General features: G+C 46.2%; 1 protein-coding gene and 1 long non-coding RNA gene across 3 annotated transcripts in view; one reads left to right on the top strand and one right to left on the bottom strand.

Moving 5' to 3' along the window:
• The window catches only part of UBAC2 (UBA domain containing 2), a 168,017-nt gene extending 158,864 nt beyond the window's left edge, over nt 1-9,153 (bottom strand). Inside the window, exon 1 of the mRNA XM_075918761.2 lies at nt 9,020-9,153. Coding sequence (XP_075774876.2) covers nt 9,020-9,050 — 31 coding nt within the window. The 5' untranslated portion in view covers nt 9,051-9,153. The remainder of the gene's footprint in view (nt 1-9,019) is intronic.
• On the top strand, nt 8,360-17,820 carry LOC102448228 (uncharacterized). Of its 2 annotated transcripts, none has more exons than XR_016348429.1 (3): nt 8,360-8,756; nt 13,159-13,277; nt 13,734-17,820. It is a non-coding gene; the product is annotated as an uncharacterized LOC102448228 (long non-coding RNA). The 2 variants fall into 2 exon arrangements; XR_003087875.3 differs by lacking the exon at nt 8,360-8,756 and adding an exon at nt 9,302-9,428.
• The last annotated feature ends 2,660 nt before the right edge of the window (nt 17,821-20,480 follow it).

The following is a 20,480-nucleotide window of genomic DNA, read 5'->3' on the forward strand; positions in this document are numbered from 1 at the left end:
CTCCTCCTGCCTCCCCCCCCCAGCTCTCCTCCACCTCCTACCTCTTTCTTTCCTTTCTCCTCCCCCCTCCTGCCTCTCACTTGGGGGACCGCAGAGCCCAAATGGCAGTTTGGGCTCCACACTCCCTGTGCTGCATGGGGGGCGTGAAGCCCAAACGGTAGCTTGCGCCACTTGCTCCAACACGGCAGCCTGGCTGAGCAGCGCAGAAGTCAGACGAGTCCAGCCCCCTTCCCTCATGGCAGGACCAAATACTGTCTAGACCAGTGGTCACCAACCAGTAGATTGGGATCTACTGGTAGATCTTGGAGTCTCTGTAAGGTGATCTTGAGAGGTTTGGCCAAGAGGCTATCAAGTGCTGGCTCTTCAGTTGCCCCTCCCTCCCACTGCTGCGCAACTGCTGCTCTTTGCCTTGGAGCTGCCTCCCCCTCACTCCCAGGAGCCTCCTGCTTGCTGTGCAGGATAGGGGAGGGAGAAGAGGAGTGCTGATGTCAAGTGCCCTCTCTCCCACTCTCTATACTATTTCCACAAAGCAGAGTGGGGGCACAACAGCACTTGGGAAGGAGTAGTGCAGGGCCAGGTAAGGGGTGAGCCTGCCTTAGCCCCACTGTACCACCACCCAAGAGCAACTTGATGTATGCAGTGCTAAGTTGGAGACCAAAGCCTGAAACCCTACCCGTCATGAACTCTCTCCTGCACTCCAAGCCCTGACCCTAGCCTTGAGCACCCCCTGCATCCAAATGCCCTCCCAGAGCCTGCACCTAGAAACCCCTCCAGCACCTCAACTGCCTTCTCTAAGCTAGGCTCAGAGTCCCTCTCACACTCCAAATCCCTTAATCCAAAACCAGAGCCTGCACCCCAACCCGCTGGCCCTGCCTGATAAAAGTGAAGGAGTATGGAGGCGGGGAGGGGTATGGAGTGAGCAGGGGGAGGAGCCTGAGAGAAGGGGCACAAAGGAGGCGGGGCCAGGGTATTTGGGTTTGAAGTAGATCTCAAAATGCACTTGAATTCAAAAAGTGATCTCATGCTTTAAAAGGTTGGAGACCCCTGGTCTAGACCATCCCTGACAGACATTTATCTAACCTACTCTTAAATATCTCCACAGATGGAGATTTCACAACCTCCCTGGGCAATTTATTCCAGTGTTTGACTACCCTGACAGTTAGGAACTTTTTCCTAATGTCCAACCTAAACCTCCCTTGCTGCAGTTTAAGCCCATTGTTTCTTGTTCTATCCTCAGAGGCCACGATGAACAAGTTTTCTCCCTCCTCCTTATGACACCCTTTTAGATACCTGAAAACTGCTATCATGTCCCCCCTCAATCTTCTCTTTTCTAAACTAAACAAACCCAATTCCTTCAGCCTTCCCTCATAGGTCATATTCTCTAGACCTTTAATCATTCTTGTTGCTCTTCTCTGGACCCTCTCCAATTTCTCCACATCTTTCTTGAAATGCGGTGCCCAGAACTGGACACAATACTCCAACTGAGGCCTAACCAGTGCAGAGTAGAGCGGAAGAACGATTTCTTGTATCTTGCTCACAACACACCTGTTAATGCATCCCAGAATCATGTTTGCTTTCTTTGCAACAGCATCACACTGCTGACTCATATTCAGCTTATGGTCCACTATAACCCCTAGATCCCTTTCTGCCGTACTCCTTCCTAGACAGTCACTTCCCATTCTGTAGCTATGAAACTGATTGTTCCTTCCTAAGTGGAGCACTTTGCATTTATCTTTATTAAACTTCATCCTATTTACCTCAGACCATTTCTCCAGGTCATTTTGAATTATGACCCTATCCTCCAGATTAGTCGCAACCCCTCCCAGCTTGGTATCAACTGCAAACTTAATAAGCGTACTTTCTATACCAATATCTAAATCGTTGATGAAGCTATTGAACAGAGCCAGTCCCAAAACAGACCCCTGCGGAATCCCACTTGTTATGCCTTTCCAGCAGGATTGTGAACCATTAATAACTACTCTCTGAGTTCGGTTATCCAGCTAGTTATGCACCCACCTTATAGTAGCGCCATCTAAGTGGTATTTACCTAGTTTATTGATAAGAATATCATGCGAGACCGTATCAAACGCCTTACTAAAGTCTAGGTATACCACATCCACCACTTCTCCCTTATCCACAAGACTCATTATCCTATTAAAGAAAGCTATCAGATTGGTTCGACATTATTTGTTCTTTACAAATCCATGCTGGCTGTTCCCTATCACCTTGTCACTTTCCAAGTGTTTACAGACGATTTCCTTAATTACTTGCTCCATTATTTTCCCTGGCACAGAAGTTAAACTAACTGGTCTGTAGTTTCCTGGGTTGTTCTTATTTCCCTTTTTATAAATGGGCACTATATTTGCCCTTTTCCAGTCTTCTGGAATCTCTCCTGTCTCCCATGATTTTTCAGAGATGATAGCTAGAGGCTCAGATACCTCCTCTATCAGCTCCTTGAATATTCTAGGATGCATTTCATCAGGCCCTGGTGACTTGCAGGCATCTAACTTTTCTAGGTGATTTTTAGCTTGTTTTTTTTTTTTATTTTACCTTCTAAAACTACCCCCTTCCCACTAGCATGCACTATGTTAGGCATTCCTACAGATTTCTCGGTGAAGACCGAAAAAAAGAAGTCATTGAGCATCTCTGCCATTTCCAAGTTTCCTGTTACTGTTTCTCTCTCCTCATGACCAGTGGGCCTACCTTCTCCTTGGTCTTCCTCTTGCTTCTAATGTATTTTTAAAAAGTCTTCTTGTTTCCCGTTATTCCCGTAGCTAGTTTGAGCTCATTCTGTGCCTTTGCCTTTCTAATCTTGCCCCTGCATTCCTGTGATCTTTGCCTATATTCAGCCTTTGTAATTTGTCCTACTTTATATTTTTTATAGGACTCCTTTTTTATTTTTAGATCATGCAAGATCTCGTGGTTAAGCCAAGGTGGTCTTTTTCCGTATTTTCTATCTTTCCGACACATCGGAATAGCTTGCTTTTGGGCCCTTAACAATGTCCCTTTGAAAAACTATCAACTCTCCTCAGTTGTTTTTCCCCTCGGTCTTGATTCCCATGGGACCTTACCTATCAGCTCTCTGAGCTTACCAAAATCCGCCTTCCCGAAATCCATTGTCTCTATTGTTCTCCCTTCTACCCTTCCTTAGAATTGTGAACTCTATGATTTCATGGTCACTTTCACCCAAGCTGCCTTCCACTTTCAAATTCTCAACCAGTTCCTCCCTATTTGATAGGATCAAATCTAGAACAGCTTCCTCCTGGGTAGCTTTTTCAACCTTCTGAAATAAAAAGTTGTCTCCAATGCAGCCCAAGAACTTATTGGATAGTCTGTGCCCCGCAGTGTTATTTTCCCAACATATATCTGAATAGTTGAAGTCCCCCATCACCACCAAATCTTGGGCTTTGGATGATATTGTTAATTTTTTTAAAAACGCCTCATCCACTTCTTCCACCTGGGTAGGTGGCCTATAGTAGACTCCTAGCATGACATCACCATTGTTTTTAATTCCTTTTAGCCTAACCCAGAGACTCTCAACACTTCCGTCTCCTATGTCCATCTCCACCTCACTCCAAGTGTGTTCATTTTTAATGTATAAGGCAACACCTCCTCCCTTTTTTCCCTGTCTATCCTTCCTGAGCAAGCTGTACCCTTCTATACAAACATTCCAATCATGTGTATTATCCGACCAAGTTTCTGTGATGCCAACAATGTCATAATTGTACTTATTTATTAGCACTTCCAGTTCTTCCTGTTTATTTCCCACACTTCTCGCATTTGTATATAGGTGACACTGGCCTTTTCAGAGGGAAGAGACCAGTACACCTGTGACTGGTCAGCTGACTCACTCGAGTTTAATTATAGAAGGCACTTGGGCAAATCACATCTGAGAATCAGTAAGGAATGGGAATAGACAATGGGGTTCTTACTACTGGCTCCATAGATATAAGGAGACAGTCTAAAAGCCAGGAAGCCTGGGTAGTGGGAGTAGGAGCAACAGAAACAGAAAGTTCCATGCGAATGGCTGACAGAATCCCCACAGAGGGGATGCCATGAGAACCTGTTGGGGAAAAAAGGATTTCCAGGAAGAGAGCACTGGAAGGCAATGCTAAGCTCATACACTATGAGAGAACCCTGCAAAGGCCCAAAAGCAGAAGAATTAAGAGAAGCAAAAGGGAAAATCCCTGAGAACAACAGGCCCAGTTGAGCTCGGGAACTATGTTTGAGAGAGGGTTTAGTTTACCTATATTTGCAGGGAGAAAGTGCCTGGAAAAGAGCTTTTGAGAGTAGCAGTGGTTCCTTTGCTAGGAAGGATGAGAACCTTATAGTATGGTTCTTGGAACATTTTTCTAGACACCTATATACACAAAAAAATGAATTGGAAGGACCAGATAAAATAGGTCCTCTCAATCAGAACAGCCATGTTACCAAGCTGTTACAACTTAGTCTTTTTATGGTCATGTGTATATTTAAATCTGAAATGTCATGGTGTTATAATTGTAGAGGTTCTGACCCAAAAAATAATTGTGTGAGGGTTGCAAGGTTATTGTAGGGGCTGTTGCAGTACTGCTACCCTTACTTCTGTGCCGCTTTTGGTGGCAGTGCTGCCTTCAGATCTGGGCAGCAGGCGAGTGGTGGCTGGTAGCTGGGAGTCTAGCTCTGAAGGCAGAGCTACCACCACCAGGAGTACAGAAGTAAGGCAGGCATAGTATGGTACTGCCACCCTTACTTCTGCACTGCTGCCTGCAGAGCTAGGCCCATAGTCAAAGGCTGCCATGCTCTGGGTGCCAAACTCTGAAAGCAGCAGTACAGAAGTAAGAGCAACATGGTTATGGTATGGTATGATATGGTATTCCACCTTTACTTCTGCACTGCTACTGCTTTCAGAGCTGGGCACCCAGCCAATATTACAACCACCGCTCTGCAGTTGCCCATCTCTGAAGGCAGGACAGAAGTAAGGGTGGCAATACCATATGCCTCCTAATATAACCTTGTGGTCTCCTTCGACTCTCTTTTAGTTCCAAACCCCCAATTTGAGAAACACTGGTCTTCCCTTTGAAATCTGTATAGTATAAAGTAAAAGCACAGAAAAGGTCAGATTCCACAGAAGGACACCAGATTTCACAGTCCGTGACACATTTTGTGCAGCTGTGAATTTGGTAGGGCTCTAGCAATAATGGTAAAACAGACCAAGTTCCAACAGCTTCTGGCTTTTTTACCACTGTGTCTATACCACAACCCGTTAGAGCCTTTACTACATGAGAGATTTCACCAATGTGAATTTTTTCTCTAAAAATCCCAGTTGTACGCATGTCCATAAAAAGACAAAGGTAGCAACATAATCTGGTAAAATAGTAGTACATGGCTTAATCCCAGCATCTACAGAGGCAACCCTAAGTCATCAGAATTTGTAGCGTGGATTTGCTTTTAATATGTTAATAGTGTTGCAGGCATAATATTCCATTTTGTTCAGAATATCTCTTCATTCTTACCCCCCGTTTTCGTTCACTTGCTTCTTTGCCAGAAAATTAGTTCTGAATCCAACATATTTTCTTTCAGTCCAAGATTATCTTAGCTTTTGAAAGTCAGAAGGAATTTTATTCACCAGATTTAAAGTCATTCACCCATACAATGAAAGTTTTCACTAGATGATGCACTTCTCGTGTACTCTTTAAAAAATGTTTAATAGTAATAGAGAGGTAGTCGTGTTAGTTTTTCCCTTTTGCTTGAGCAAGATCATACTATGTAGCACTTTAAAGACTAACAAGATGCTTTAATAGGTGATGAGCTTTCATGGGCCGGGCCAAACCCACTTCCTCAGAGAAGTGGGTCTGGGCCAGCCCACAAAAGCTCATCACCTATTAAAGCATCTTGTTAGTCTTTAAAGTGCTACATCGTTTTTCCTTTTGTTTTAAAAAATCTTTCTACTTCATGTTTGTATTAACAGCTGTTCATTAAAAACTTCAGCATTACAGTATTGGTTAAAAATACTATTTTTGCTTTCATTTTTTTCCAAACAGAAATTAAACCTTATATTGTTGGGACAAATGCAGAAACATCACCATCAACAATTACAAGTATTGAACAGATTCTGTAAAGCTTTGTTTACTGTAGAAAGGGTTTGCTGTTATAGCTACAATGGCAAAGATTTCTAGCAGAGACTCAGCTCATACCAACAAAGGAATTGTTTTGCTCTGCCCTCAAATGACATAAGCTACATGACAAAGTCTTTTTTTTGTTTGTTTGTTTGTTTTTGTTTTACAGCATATACTGCATCTATACTAGGGGCTATTGTATGTCAGAAGTGTGATTTCTTTCACGCTGCTAACCAACTATGCCAGCAAAACTTTTAAGTGTAGACCAGTCCTAAATCAATAGTCTAGCATGTACATCATTTAAGATAAACATATGTGCACTGCACTGCTCTCAACTCAGATTTAAAATTGCATAGTAGGGATGTTAGATAGCAGGTAACAGAATAGTCAACTAACCACATGAATGCTCAGTGGTTAGTTAACTATATAATAGTAGTCCCTGGGCGGGGGGGGGGGGGGGGGCGGGAGGGGCAGGCCAGCAACCAGTATGAGAGGCAGCAGTGCAGGATGCCAGATGGGACCAGTCCACAAGGGGAACCAATTTAAAAACCAGCTCCCCTCGCAGACTGGCTGTCTGCCACCCCGCATTGCGGCCTCTGATGCAGAGGCAGCAGCATAGGATGACATCAACCATTGTCCTTAGGAGGTACAAGCTTCCTGCAGAGAGAGGATGTTGGGAGGGGAAGGGGCTGGGGGAGGCTGCCTCGGCCCCATACCTTGTACCCCCTGTGCAAGCTTCTGTCTGCAGTGAGCCTGGGCCCACAGGGGACAGAGGCTGTTGCCACGAAGCAGCCTCTATCCACTGCAGGCAAAGGCTGCTTTGTGGCAGCCTCCCTGCCACCCTTCCCCAGGCTTCCCCCCATGCAGCTACCTCTATTAGAGGAAGTGGTGCGGGAGAGGGGCAGGCGTCATCGCAAAGCCGGTGCTGGGGAACCAGATTTTATGATGACTCCCCCAGCACCAGCTCCTACTTCCCCCTCCCTTGCTGCCTCTGATACAGAAACAGCAGGGGTGGGGAGGGAAATGCAAGTAGTCGAGAAGATTAACCAATAAGCCTAAGTTCATTGGTTAATCATCTACTCAACTACTCGTTCACATCCCTAATACATAAAACGTTTGTGTGCATATGCACACCTTCTTTGTATGCATATGTGTGTGTGTGTGTGTGTGTGTGTGCGCGCGCGCACACAGAGGAAAGCTGAAAGCTTTTTTTGTCTCCCTTCTATCTGTGACTCGCAACTTCATATTCAACAATAGAGAGTAAAAGCACACAAAAGGCCAGATTTTAAGGAAGGACACCAGATTTCACAGTCCATCATGCATTTTCCACGATTTGGTAGGGCTCTAGCAATAACCCTAAAGTAGACAAGGCTCCCACAGTTTCTGGCAAAGATTTGTTTGCTAATAGAATCAGCAGGGGGGGGAAACTGCCACATAGCCCGTAGTGCCCATTTACTGAGCATATGTGTCATACTTCAAATCAAGTGGAATACTCTCACAAAGGGCCTATCTTCACTACCAAATTTGAGGAAGGTTTAACAGGATTGTAAAGAAACCAGTTACCTGACACAGTACTGACCATAATTTGTCCTGGTTTACAACCAGCATAATATCATAATTCACACTGTGACAACTAACTGAACTCTTCACTGACATTTTTAAATACAGTTAAGGGTAGTTCGCGGGGCGGGGGGGTTGGTTTTGGGGTTTTTTTAAAATGAATATCAGCTCTGAAATTGTTTTTTAGGTCTATGGAAATTTGTTTAAAATAATGTATCAACTTGATGTGGTATTGGAGCTGTTTTGGTGCCAGACTATTAAAAGACAAGGAGGCTAAGGTAGCATATTTTCTTGAACCAGCTTGTGGTGGTGAAAGAGACAAGCTTGCAAGAAAAGCTCCATGTAAGTTTTAAAGTTTCTCTCTCTCTCTTTCCAACAGAAAATGGTCCAATAAAATATATGACCTTGTCCACTTTGTATCTTTATCACTGACATCTACTTACTTTTTAAAAGTTGTCACTTACAAAGATTACATTTGCCCTTAGACTACTCTGCCAATTACACCATTTTAAATAACATTTTCTTATTTTCAAAAATATGTTTCTCTTCTTTATTACATGAAAGACCCACACATAGAACAAGGGATTTTGCCTAGGTAGGCCAACTGACTCTTTATTGGTGAACTCCTGACCCCATGTACACTCAGTTACAAGACGGGAAGGAGCTGGTATTTCACAGGATGAAACTATGGAACCAACTGTATAAAATGCTGTCAAAGGGAGAGTAAACCTGAGGGCACGTCTAGCCTGTGGCTTCCGAAAGATGATGTTCATTTTCGGCTCGAATTTGCATATCTTCTTCCGGTTTTTTTCCCCCCAGAAGAAGCTTTTCCGATATTTGGCCCGTCTACACAGGGCCAAATATCGGGGGTGGGGGGGGGAGAGAAACCCTCTTATTCCTCCTCCTGAGAGACCTGCCCCCTCTAATGTTTTAACTTTGAAGAACAGCAAGTGACTTTCTTCGCAAAGAGCAGCAGGATTTTTCTTAAAGCTCAGAGACCCCTTTACACCGCTGAAGGCTTTCGACGTTACACCGGACTTGGACAGACCCAGGCTGCGCCGGGGCTCACCCAGCGTTTCAGGGCGACACCACCACGAGGTGGGAGCTGGTGACCGGGGCTGCCGCGGTGGAGCCGGCAACACACAAGGCGCTTCGGGGGGGGGGGGGGGGGTCGGACAACGTGCAGCACCTGAGGGCGGGGGAAGCGGTTTGCGGGGGGGGGGGCGGGCAGCGAAGCGCGGCTCCAGAGCGCAGGGCAGCGCGCGCACAAGACCTGCGGCGCGAGGGTGTCTCGGGGCCCCGGCGGGGGGGGGGACACTGGCCAGGCCCCGCCCCTCTGGCCGGGCGCTCCGGATACTTACACAGCCCGCTGGAGCCGGTGCCGGGGAACATGGTCCCCGAGGGTGCGGGGGGTGTCGCCGCCCGGGAGTCTCCCGAGAAGCCCCCGGAGCAGCCCCAGGAGCCTCGGCGGGGCCCGGGGACGAGCTGTAAGGCGGCCGGGATGGGCCAAACAGGACTTCGGCGAGGCCCCGGCGCCCCCTACCGGCGGCGCCGCCGCCCTGCAGGCCGCCCGAGGCAGCGCCCTTCGCTGCCGAAACGCCCCTGCCCGGGCGGACACGGCGCCCGGCTTCTGGGGGGAGGTTCCTCGCTGCCTCCCCCGCCCCCGGGCGCGCACAGCCCTGCTGGGCTGCAGTGAGTGTGTTAGACCACAGCATTGTACCCGGGCTTCATAAAGTGACTAAAGCGCCGCACCGCTCCTCGTTTGGAAAGGTAAAAGACTCACACAGCTCCCCCCTCGCAGAGTTCTGGTCTGTGTCCAGGCTCCCCGTTATAATCAACATACAAGTCAAATCTTGGACCTATCAGCCTTGACACCCTTTTCATAGTATTTTAAGCCAGGGAAAAAAAATGTTTCCCCATTAGCTTTGAAAAATGAGGACAAACATGATAATGTAGACCTAAGTAGAAATCTTTTTTTGTTGTTGGTAGAAGCTGATGTACTGAGCCAAATCTGTTACTTCCCTAAGGGACACAAACACTCTGATGAAGTTGTTTGCTAAACACACTACAAAATGCAGTTGTCCTTGCTGTGAATGAAGTTGCCAAGTGGTTGTGGAAATACTAATGTCAGAATAGACCTACGTAATTCTTTAACATAAAGAGGTTTTTGTAACTGGATGGCTTCTAGGAAACTTTTCTATTGGTCATTCTATGTACTATAATTATCGAAAGCTCAAATGTAAGTTTTATTTGCCAGGACTGCAAATAAAAACGTGCAGTTAATTACAGCGCAGATTTCTAGGCTTGAGCTGGAAGTTAAGTTCTGGGCTCTCTTCCCACCTTTCAGTTCTAGAAGCTACAAAGTGAGCAAGTCAAAAGAAACTTTTCTTTCACCAAACAATCACTTCAAGAGTTTGGATGGAAACGGGCAGCCCTAGACTAGCTGCCAGCAACTGGCACCTTAGGCAAACCATGCAATCAGCACCCCCACCTCCAAACCCTTCAATGATATTGCGCCACCATTTGGCACCCCATTTAACTTGGTGCCTGAGGCGACTGCCTAGTTTGCCTATATCAGTGGTCCCCAGCCTTTTGGGGCTGCTGGGTGCCCGAGGACAGAGCCACCCATGTGCCTGGGGGCAGGGCCTCCCAAGCGCCACGTGCCCGGGGGTAGGGCTGGCCCCAATCACTCGGCAGGCACACATAAATGGCCTGGCGGGCGCCATGGCACCTGGGGGCACTGCATTGGGGACCACTGGCCTATATGGACGGGCCACCCCTAGATGGAAATCAATACTGTCTCTGAAGGATTTGAGCATGTGTTTTGTTGAACAGGAATGGATGTAAGTAAGTATTTAAATAATTTGCTGATTGGGGTCCTACTTATTATAATCTACAAACACAGTGGTCAGTATTGGTGTCTCAAAAGCTAGAGGATACCTAGGTGTCACGAGTTGCTTTTTGACCTATTTGCCATTATTTAAAGTTATGTACTTCTGTAAACATATGACTGACTTTAAAATATGTTATAGCACATGCGAGAAAACTATATTTCTGAATTATGCCTTTTTTTTGGCTTTAGATCAGTAGATATAAGAGGTATATTTTGCTCAAGAGAAAACTACCCACATAAATGGTGTAAAATAATTCTGTGGACTATTTCCTTATAGAAATACAGTGGATACCAAATTACTTCACCTGAGACTGAAAGACGTTTCTTTTTTGAGGACCATACTTGAATAGTTAAAGCATTACAGTCCTCCTAGTGTGGCCAGAGTTATATGGGTATAAAGGTGCTTTATATTAGCATCACTATTCCCATATGGGAAAGGGAATAACTATCTTGCCATTTGCAGAAACCCTTGCCATTCACGGTGTATCTTATCCTGGAACCACCGTGAATGGTGAATTCACAATTACTGAGAGCTGAGACTCCCAGCCCCCACAGTGAGCTCCCCGCAGCTCCTAAACTCACCGCAGAGGCTGGGAACCATGGGGAACTCACTGCAGAGGTTGGGAATGGGGCAAGTTCCCTGTGGCTCCCAACAACTGTAGAGAACTGGGAGCCAGGAGCTGCAGTGAGTTTCCCATAGCTTCCAGCCAGTGCTGTCCCTTCCCCCCGGCCAGGACAAGAGATGCCCTCTTGAATGCGTGGAACAGTGAAAAGCAATTCCATGAAACACAAGGGTTGCCTTTCTAGTTGTATAAATGTACCCACTTTAGGTCTTTTTCTACTATAACTTTCAGTAAAGAATATATAGAGAGTTTCTCACTAACCAACATAGTTATACAGGTAAAATTTTCAAGTGTAGATCAGGCCATAGAGGTAATTTAGCCTTTGCATGCAGTCACTTAGTAATGGGAGACTATTAAAAAGCCTAAATAAATACTCTCTCGCTCTCTCTCATGTTTTGCAGAGTATTTGTATAATCAGTAGGTATATGAATTAAACAGATATTCTATGTTGTTTAAATGTAAAGCACTGTCCACTTTGGAATTAAATTAGGCAGCTGAAATGATTGGATTTAACACTTCACTTGGAACTGGTCCCAGAATAGGAAAGCTAGTACTTATCTGCTAAGCCACTCAGTACAAGCTTAGAGGGGTTTGTCTCTGCCCAAGTGTCAGTTTAAATTTCAGCATTTATGTATTATATTTAGCTAGTGTAAACAATTTAGTAGATTCAAAACAATCATCTGAATTACTTTATCCCCAAAAATGTGATTAGAAATTATATTTTCTAGTTTGGTTTTCCTATACATAAGTAATAGGTTGAATCTCTGTGGTCTGGGACTCTCTGGTCTGGCAACATCCTTGATCTGGCAGAACCACAGATGTTTCTGGAGCAGAGAGCCCTTGCCGCAGAAATTGCCAATGGCTGCCTACCTGCAGGGCCAGTGGCCTGGGGGCAGGGAGCCCCACTGGCTAGAGTGAGACCAGTGGCCAGAGAGGAGCCTGGCAGAGGGTAGTGAGGCCAGGATAGTGAGCCTTGCCAGCTGGGGGCAGAGAGCCCCACTAGCCAGCTGAAGTGAGGTCAGCAGCTGGAAAGAAGACCCACAAGCAGCCTGAAAAGTAGCCCCACCAGCAGGCTGGGGGCAGCAGAGCCAGCAGGTGGGCTAGGGGCACAGTAGCCAGGCCATGGCTAGAAGGGGAGCCCCGGGAGAGCCTGAGGCCTGACCTCTACTGCTCCAGCAAACTCCCTTGTTCAAGACCACTCAGGTCCCAAGAATACTGGACCAGGTCAGCCCAACCTGGTTTTGAACCAAACATAAATACAGGTTGGACCTCCCTGGTCCAACACCCTTGGGACCTGACTGGTCCCAGATTAGGGATTTTTCTGGACCAGGGGAGGTCATTTAAAGGGCCTCCTCAATGCTCCTTTCCCTCTTCCTGGCTCTTCCCACAGCCCAGTTGAGCCATGTGCAAGCTCCCGGCCCTTCCCCAGCCCAGCACTCTCCCACAGCCCAACTGAGCCACGCATCCTCTCCTGCAGCCCAGCTGAGCCACCTGCTGGCTTCCTGCGCCCCTCCCCCCAGCAGCCCAGATGAGCCACAAGCTAGTTCCTGCTTCCCCCGGGAACCATTTGCCCACCCTCATGCAGCGCACCGGAACTCTCTGGTCCTGGAACATCTTTGGTCATGCTGTTATGCTTATACAAAGCACATGACATCTTTTATAGGGGAAAAGACAGTACGCCACATTTATTGACAATACCAAATCCACATTAGCATCTGCAGAGAAAATACAAACATATTCTCAGGGTTTTAAATATACCCTTATAACAACTTTTTTTTTTATGCTAGGGTAGAAGACCCAATAGGTGTGCCCCACACTCATGGCAATGATGTCTTTTAGGTATATAACCTGTTTACCAGCCCCTCCTGGGGTTACAGCAGAGGGACGCATGTTGTTTTCCATTATTGCCCCTGCATGTGCTTCAGGAAGGGGACACCTCCCCCCCCGCCCCCTCTTCTGTGGTTTATTTTTGGCTTGCTTTCAGATCTAAAGTTGTGTGTGAATGCAGGCTGCCTGGCTGTTAAAGAAGGAGTCTGCTGTTGACAGATTTCAAGAGGGGGTAACACAAACACTGTCCTCAGAAGGAAATTGTCCAAATAAAAGGTATGGTATATAACAAGATATGTATACATTAATATAAATTTAGTGTTAATAAGTAACTCTGCAACATTATATATGATTCTCTTTCAGGAAAAGAAAACCTTTTGGGCTTGCTGAAATAGTAACTGGCAAATACTTAGTGCTAAGGAAAGGAAAATCACTATAAAAGTAAAGCTTCTCAATTACTACCTGTGAATAAATATGGAGCTTCACAACAGACAGACTATTAAAGACCTGGTCTAATGTATAAGAGGGAAACTGAGGAATAATGTATCCGAAACCCACAGAAAGCGAATGTTACTGAGGCTTGGCTGGTTTACAAAACAAAAGCATAAGTAATTATTGGGTAACAGCAGGCTGATACAAGTATTCTTGTTGACTTCTTTAATAGAAAGAAGCATTTTGAAATATAATGTGCCATCCCCATGGAGGTAGAAAATTTTTCTTTTTGTATTTCAGAGCATCAGAAAGAGCTGGCACCCGCTGAAAAGCAATTGAAAATAATCTGGATTTATTGTTGCAGCACTAATTGTGTTTCATGTCTTATGTCTCATATATTATATGTTTGTTGTTTTGTGTCATTTGTCTCAATGCTAACATTATTGTGTATTGTTTTAAGAAAAGAAGGGATACTGTAGTAAGCACACAAAAAAAATCTATGACTCTCTAATCAGATCTCATCCTATCTCTATCTACCTCCTGCCAAATTGAATGTCAATCTCCATAGTGTTCCACCTAAAGAGCAGAGATCCGGCAATGGCATGGTTGTTGTGGCAAACTTGCTGGGCTTGGCAAGCTGCTAACGTTAATTCTGGTACTGTGTAAGTAAAGCAAAAGTTAAAGCACGTAGGTGCGAAAAGAAACTGTAATAAGTAAAAAGGGTGGCTAGCAGGATGAAATTAAGTCATACATTATTACATTATTAAACCTGAAATACAAATATAAAATCCTACTCCTACAATGCCGGACCATGGATGTTGCCGGATCAAAAAATCCCAGATTTTAGAGGTGCAACCTGTACTAAGGAATCTGAGTTCTAAGGGCCAGAAGCTACTCCTGCTATATACATACAGGATTTTAAAAAAGGAAAACAAGGTGGAAATGCCTCCAAAGGTTTCTGTGCTAAGTGCTACCAGCACATGATTGGCATTGTGCAAGTGTGTAGGGGTGGGGAAACATTTGTACAGGTGATTTCAGTGAGCATCTGTCTTGAATCCCACAATTCCCTCCAAGAACAGCAGATTTCTGAGAAATCCATGCCAGAGCTGATGCTTCAAAAGCATCACCTCCCACTACAATTTCAAACACTCATACCCAATTGGAAAAGGCGTGAAGGGGAAAGCACGCACTGCACGACTATAGGGCAGAAACCCATGGTAACTCAGCTTGCTGCCAGTAAATTGCAGAAAATTGGGGAACGCATGAAAGGCTGACTCCACATTAATGTACACTGGTTTGGAGTCCAGGAAAGGACAAACATTCAGATCACTTGTACATAGGCAGCTAAGTCTTCAAATTATGTTGCCCACCAAAGAAATATAATTGTCACCATATCTGAGTTGCGGTATCCTTCTCACAGACATTGAATGGATTGGTGATTGGTGTTCCAACTAAACCTCTAATGCAAAATCTTAACTGTGGTCTCATGGTTTTATCTCAGTTATTGCGAGAGATCAGCACATCTGACTGACACACATTCTATACTTGGGGGCATTATTTTGTCTTACCAGGAGATATATATATAGGAAATAGCCCCTCACTTGTTAAAGCCCTGGGAACTTTTTAATCCACATTTCCAGTTTGATTAGCATGGAGAGCTCACCAGCCCACCTGATCATGGTTACTCAACATCCCAAATACTCCAGCCTGGAGTACACAAGAGGATGTTATTGGTCTGTGGAGAGAAGAGTCTGTGTAGGCACAGCTCTGAACCAGCTGGAGAAATACTGACATATTTGAGAAGACTAGCAGACTTACCCAGCATTGCTTAGGTCTGTCAGGGCTGGGAGGAATGTGCAGGCCTCCTGCTGGGGTCAAAAAGGGTGGGATGGCCTGGAGTTGGAGGGGGACCAGCCCAGGGCGTGGGGGGACCTGGCTGAGGGACACAGGGGGCCTGACCCAGGCTTTGAGGGAGGGGGCCCAGTCCAGGATCAGCGGTTGGGGGAAGAAGCCTGGCCTAGAGCCAGGAATTAGACCACACAGGCCTCCTTCAGGCCAGTGCTCCTCAGGCACAAGAGAAATGGGACTGTGCAGGCCTCAGACATTGGGCTACTATATATATGGTGCACACTAGGGGACTATGCCCCTGCCGACTACTCTTACAAACCCCTTTATGTCTGCTGCAGCTGGATTGTGGCCTCCCCTTCTTCCCATGCTGCAACAGGAGGGGGGCCACCATCAGCCTTCCTGGGGCCAGATTGGGGCTGAACCATGGGGCCTGCCCTAGGATTGGGGCTGGGGACAGAACACTGTGACTGGGGGGTGGGGGCTGGTCACCAAATGGGATCTTGTTAGCCAGGCTTCATTTTAAATAAAGTAAAATATTATATTTCAACATTTTCTTTATTTATGACAGGAGTGGGGAAACTTTTTTGGGCTGAGGCCCACTGACCCACAGAAAAATCAGTTGGGGACCCTACAAGTGAGAAGGAAAAAAAGACTCTCCAAACCCCCCCAACCCTCACTAATGTGGCCCTCAATGAAACACTTCACTCTCCTGGTGCTCCAGCCCCATGGAAGGACAGAGAGGACTGAGGTTCAAAGCCTCAGGCCAGATTAAATCTCCTAGGCTGTGTCTACATTGGTGTGATCTTGCACAAAAGCAGCCAGTCTTGTGCAAAAAACTTGCTGCTTGGCTACACTGGCGGGGAGTTCTTGCGCAAGAACACTGATGTTCTAATTATGAAATCAGGGCTTCTTGCGCCAGAACTATGATGCTCCCGCTCAGGAATAAGCCCCCTTGCGCAACTGTTCTTGCGCAAGAGGCCAGTGTAGACAGGCAACATGAATTTCTTGCTCAAGAAAGCCCTATGGTTAAAATGGCCATCAGAGCTTTCTTGCGCAAGAGAGCGTCTACACTGGCATGGATGCTCTTGCGCAAAAGCACATCTCTAGTGCAAAGGCACATGCCAGTGTAGACGCTTTCTTCTGGAAGAGTTTTTGCACAAGAACTCTTCCGTGAAAGAGTTCTTGCGCAAAATCATGCCAGTGTAGACGTAGCCCTGGGGTTTCAAGTTTAGCGGATTTTGTGGGTCCCTCTAGGGTGGGGGGATGGAATCTCGGCTTGAGCAGGTGGTTTGTACAAAGCTGCTCCTTTTAGGGTTACTGAGCATGCTCAGTAGCTCTGCTGAAAAGTAGCAGCTCTCTACAAACCATGGGCTGGTGGCAATGGAAGCATGGCGCTGTGTGAGGAGGGGCTGTAACCGGTAGGGCTGTGGGGGAAGAGGCCAGTCAGTGTGGAAGGCAGCCGGGGCCAGGAAGTGGGGGCAAGAGCTGGTGATAGCTCTCCCTATGAGGGAGCAATCTAAGGGGCAGAGGAGCTGCTTGAAGCACCCTGTCTGGAAGTAAACATGGGGCTAGGGCAGGGGCTTACACTGATGATGTCACTCTGTTGTCTCGCCGGAAAAAAATTATATATATAGATATAGATATAGATAGATAGATAGATAGAAAGAGAGTGAGAGATTTTACCAGAAGAGTGGCAAACAGTTGTTCTTGTTCTGCACTGCAGATATGCTGCTTCTACAATGAACTGCATGTGATTCTCAGATGCAAGTCCACACAATGCCCAAAAGCAACATGGATAGTTCACAGAAGTCAGAGTCCTGGGTCACCTCAGGCAACAACAAGGAGGATATTTTTTCAATGAGAAAGAGGTGGAGAATGGGAGATAGTCAAGTGAGGGATCCATTCTCCTCCAGAACCAGGTGCTATTTTTAACCCTGGAGCAATCTAGCCAGTTGAAGGACTGCATCATGGCTGAGTGTGATGCTGATTGCCCTGGTATTTGCTGCTCAAAGATAGCAAACAATCAATTCATGCCCCACCCTACTGGCAACCTCTCACCCTTTGCCTCAGATATTATGGAGCACCGAGTGATAACAATGGAGATTTTGCTTTCACAGAGGTCTAGCCTAACAAGCAAACTATGTCAGCGACCCAAAGGCACATTTCACCAGCATTCTGCACTTGCTCAGCCTGTTATTGATTGTCCATACTACTGTCCAGGTGCCTGGTATAGAATTTCATGAGCTATGGTTGCAAGGATCTCAGTATCACTACTGGCATTTCAATATCATTAATTGTTACTTTTGATCCAGAAAGTCCATGCTTGCAGCTTTCTGAACAGTCCTCAAATATGTGTGCATCATGCACCTTTCCTTGACATCCCACATTCAGAGGTGATGTGCAGGGGAGCATGAGGGATCATGTGCCTCAAATGCCTGTGAGTGGGAAGGGCAAAAAGTCAGCCAGGAAATGTGAGGGGCTAGTGGAGGGCAGGCCTGACACCCACAGCAGGGGTCTTCCCCCACACCAGGGGCGGATATAGGGCAGGGCGAACGGGGCGCCCGCTTCAGAAAGCCCTGCGCATGCGCCGTGGCAAAGGGGGGGCCCCGCAAAATGGTCATCTGCCCCTGCCCCACACTACTTACCAGCAGTGGTGGAGGAAGTGGAGCAATGTACCCCAGCTCACTCTGCTCCTCCAGCCATGTTGCTCATGGGAGGGACAGGACCCCCACCACGCTCCCTGGTGGGAAGTGAAGTGATGCAGACAGGTAAACAGAGCAAGCTGGGGCCTCATTGCTCCATGTCCCCCACCACTGTTCTCTCGGGCCACCTTCCTTGGGGAAAGATGCAGGACGGGGCAGAGAAAGGGTGAGGAAGAGGCAGGCAAAGGGAAAAGCAGGGGTGGAGAGAGGTGGAGTCTGTGGTAGACGTGGGTTGTCCTGGCCCTTCGCAGCATGGGGGATAGTATGTGGTTGGTGGCCCCCCAGGTTGCCCCTGCCTGCACTGATGTCAGTGAAATGCCCTGTATGATTCAGCAATGCTTACAGCACCACTGAATTTATGTTCTTTTTAGCAAGATGGTTTGGTGCCAAAAAAGGAACATGGATGCCATCTACTGACCCACTGCCATTAGGAACTCCATTACAGCAAAACCATCCACTATGCCCCACACATTGCCCAGAGTCATTACTTTTCTTAGCAGAAGTAATTTAATGACCCTGCACATGTCAGTCACAAGAGCTCCTCTGGTGGATTTACCATCTCCAAATTGATTCCCCTCTGACTTGTAGTATCTGCCATTGCAAGCTTCCACATAGCCTTCTGTACTCACTTCTCCACTGTCGGAGCAGGGTTCATTTAATGTTGCTGCACTTCAGGGCTGGAGAAAGCTCTACACACAGTTCCTGGAAAGTGGCATTTGAAAGTTCTGCAGTCACAGCTCATTATCCCATTACTGCATAAGGATGAAATCCCACCAGTCAGTGCTTGTTTCTCGAGATCAGAAATGGTACTCCATGATCAGCTGCTGCATCACGGCCAACAGCAACTGGGAATTGTTTTGTTTTATGGCTCACAAGTGGGCTGCTTGAAAGACAGCACAATCTTCTGTGTGGCAGCTCCTGTCTCGGCTCTGAAAATACTACAGAACAAAGCTTGAAGTGTTTGTAATGCTCACCAGTGCAAACTGAGCATGGTCCCTGCTTCTCAGACTATGGAGTATGCATGGCTAAGCCAGCCTTTTGAAAAAGTTGTCAAAAAGATGAGGAGTTTGGTGTTGAAATAAGGAGAAGAAAGCAGTGAGAACACTGCATCACAAGAGATCAAAGCTATGTTTCTGTTCCACTCTGCAACAATAATTTGGTCCCTTGAGACAATGCAAAGTCTTCCCAAAACCCACTGAGGCTGGCTGCACTGTGAGATAACTACCCATGGTGCACTGCTCAGTGCAGTGTTGCAACTGCTGCTAGTGAAGATGCACTCCAATGGCATAAGGAGCCATGCCTGATTGACTTAATTACTGTGGTAGCTGGATGTTGACTTAAATCAAGTCAACTGGACTTTGTAATGTAGAAATCCCTAAAGTGACTAGTGATTAGTGGAAACCATAGGGGTTGTCATGTTAGAGATTTGGATTTTGTGTCTGCAATGTGGTTGAATAAAGCCTCTGCTACCTTATTTTAAAAAAAGGAAAAGAGGGAAAATGGTTATCATTTCTTCCTACCTGTATCCTATGTTCGGGGTTCATGGCTGTAGTCTATAATAAGGCTAGTGAATTGCCAGGGAATTTAAATAGCACTTAGAACACATCACATTTGAAGCCCTTGCCTGCTCTTTCTCTCTCTCTGCCTCCCCCAGAACTGAGTGACACTTTCATACTGCACAGATTTGTTATCAATTGGTGGGTTCAACTTGAAGTGAGAAATTACTGAAATGTGAGATGTGTATTTTAGTGTTTGGCACCATAAGTTACAAAGTTATAATTCTTAAATACAAAACCTGTTTTTAAAAGTGTTCCATTATGGCTAAAAAGTTATAAAATACTTTATAGACATTCCAAATGTACAACTGATATGGTAGGAATCAAAACATAGAAAACAACATTATGGCTAAAGGATGTGCCCTAGCGTGTTTCAAGTTTCGTGCACACGGGGTGCAATTAAAGAGAGACAATTCAGTGAAAAAAGTTGCCAAAGGGGATTATTTTTCAATTCTTATTGTTTCTGTAACAATTCATTTTACATCATAGCACCATGATACATTCAAATATTGCTCAAAATTTACAATCTGTTTTGGTTTGGGGTTGGTTTATGATTTTATTCCTATATCCACTTTCATCCAATAAAGGTTTTCAACCTTTTTTCTCATGACCCAGTTGAAGAAAATTGTTGAGGCCCATGGCCCAATATTATTTGACTAGAGTGTGGGTTCCAGGGTGGAGCTGAGGATGAAAGCTTTGGGGTGTAGCAGGAAGCTCTGGTTTTGGGGAGCAAATCAGGACAGGGACAGGAAGGGCTTACCTCGAGCAGCTCCTGGTCAGCGGTGCAGCATTAGTGCTGAGGCAGGCTTCCTACCTCTCCTGACACCTCAGACCCTGCTACATCCCAGAAGCAGCCAGCAGCACGTTCCCAGCCAATGGGTGTGCAGAGCTAGTGCTTGGGGTGGGGCAGTGCATGGAGTCCTGTGTGCTATCCTTGCCAC

This window comes from Pelodiscus sinensis, chromosome 1 (assembly GCF_052426305.1).
Source record: "Pelodiscus sinensis isolate ZL-2025 chromosome 1, ASM5242630v1, whole genome shotgun sequence".
Lineage (NCBI taxonomy): Eukaryota > Metazoa > Chordata > Testudines > Trionychidae > Pelodiscus > Pelodiscus sinensis.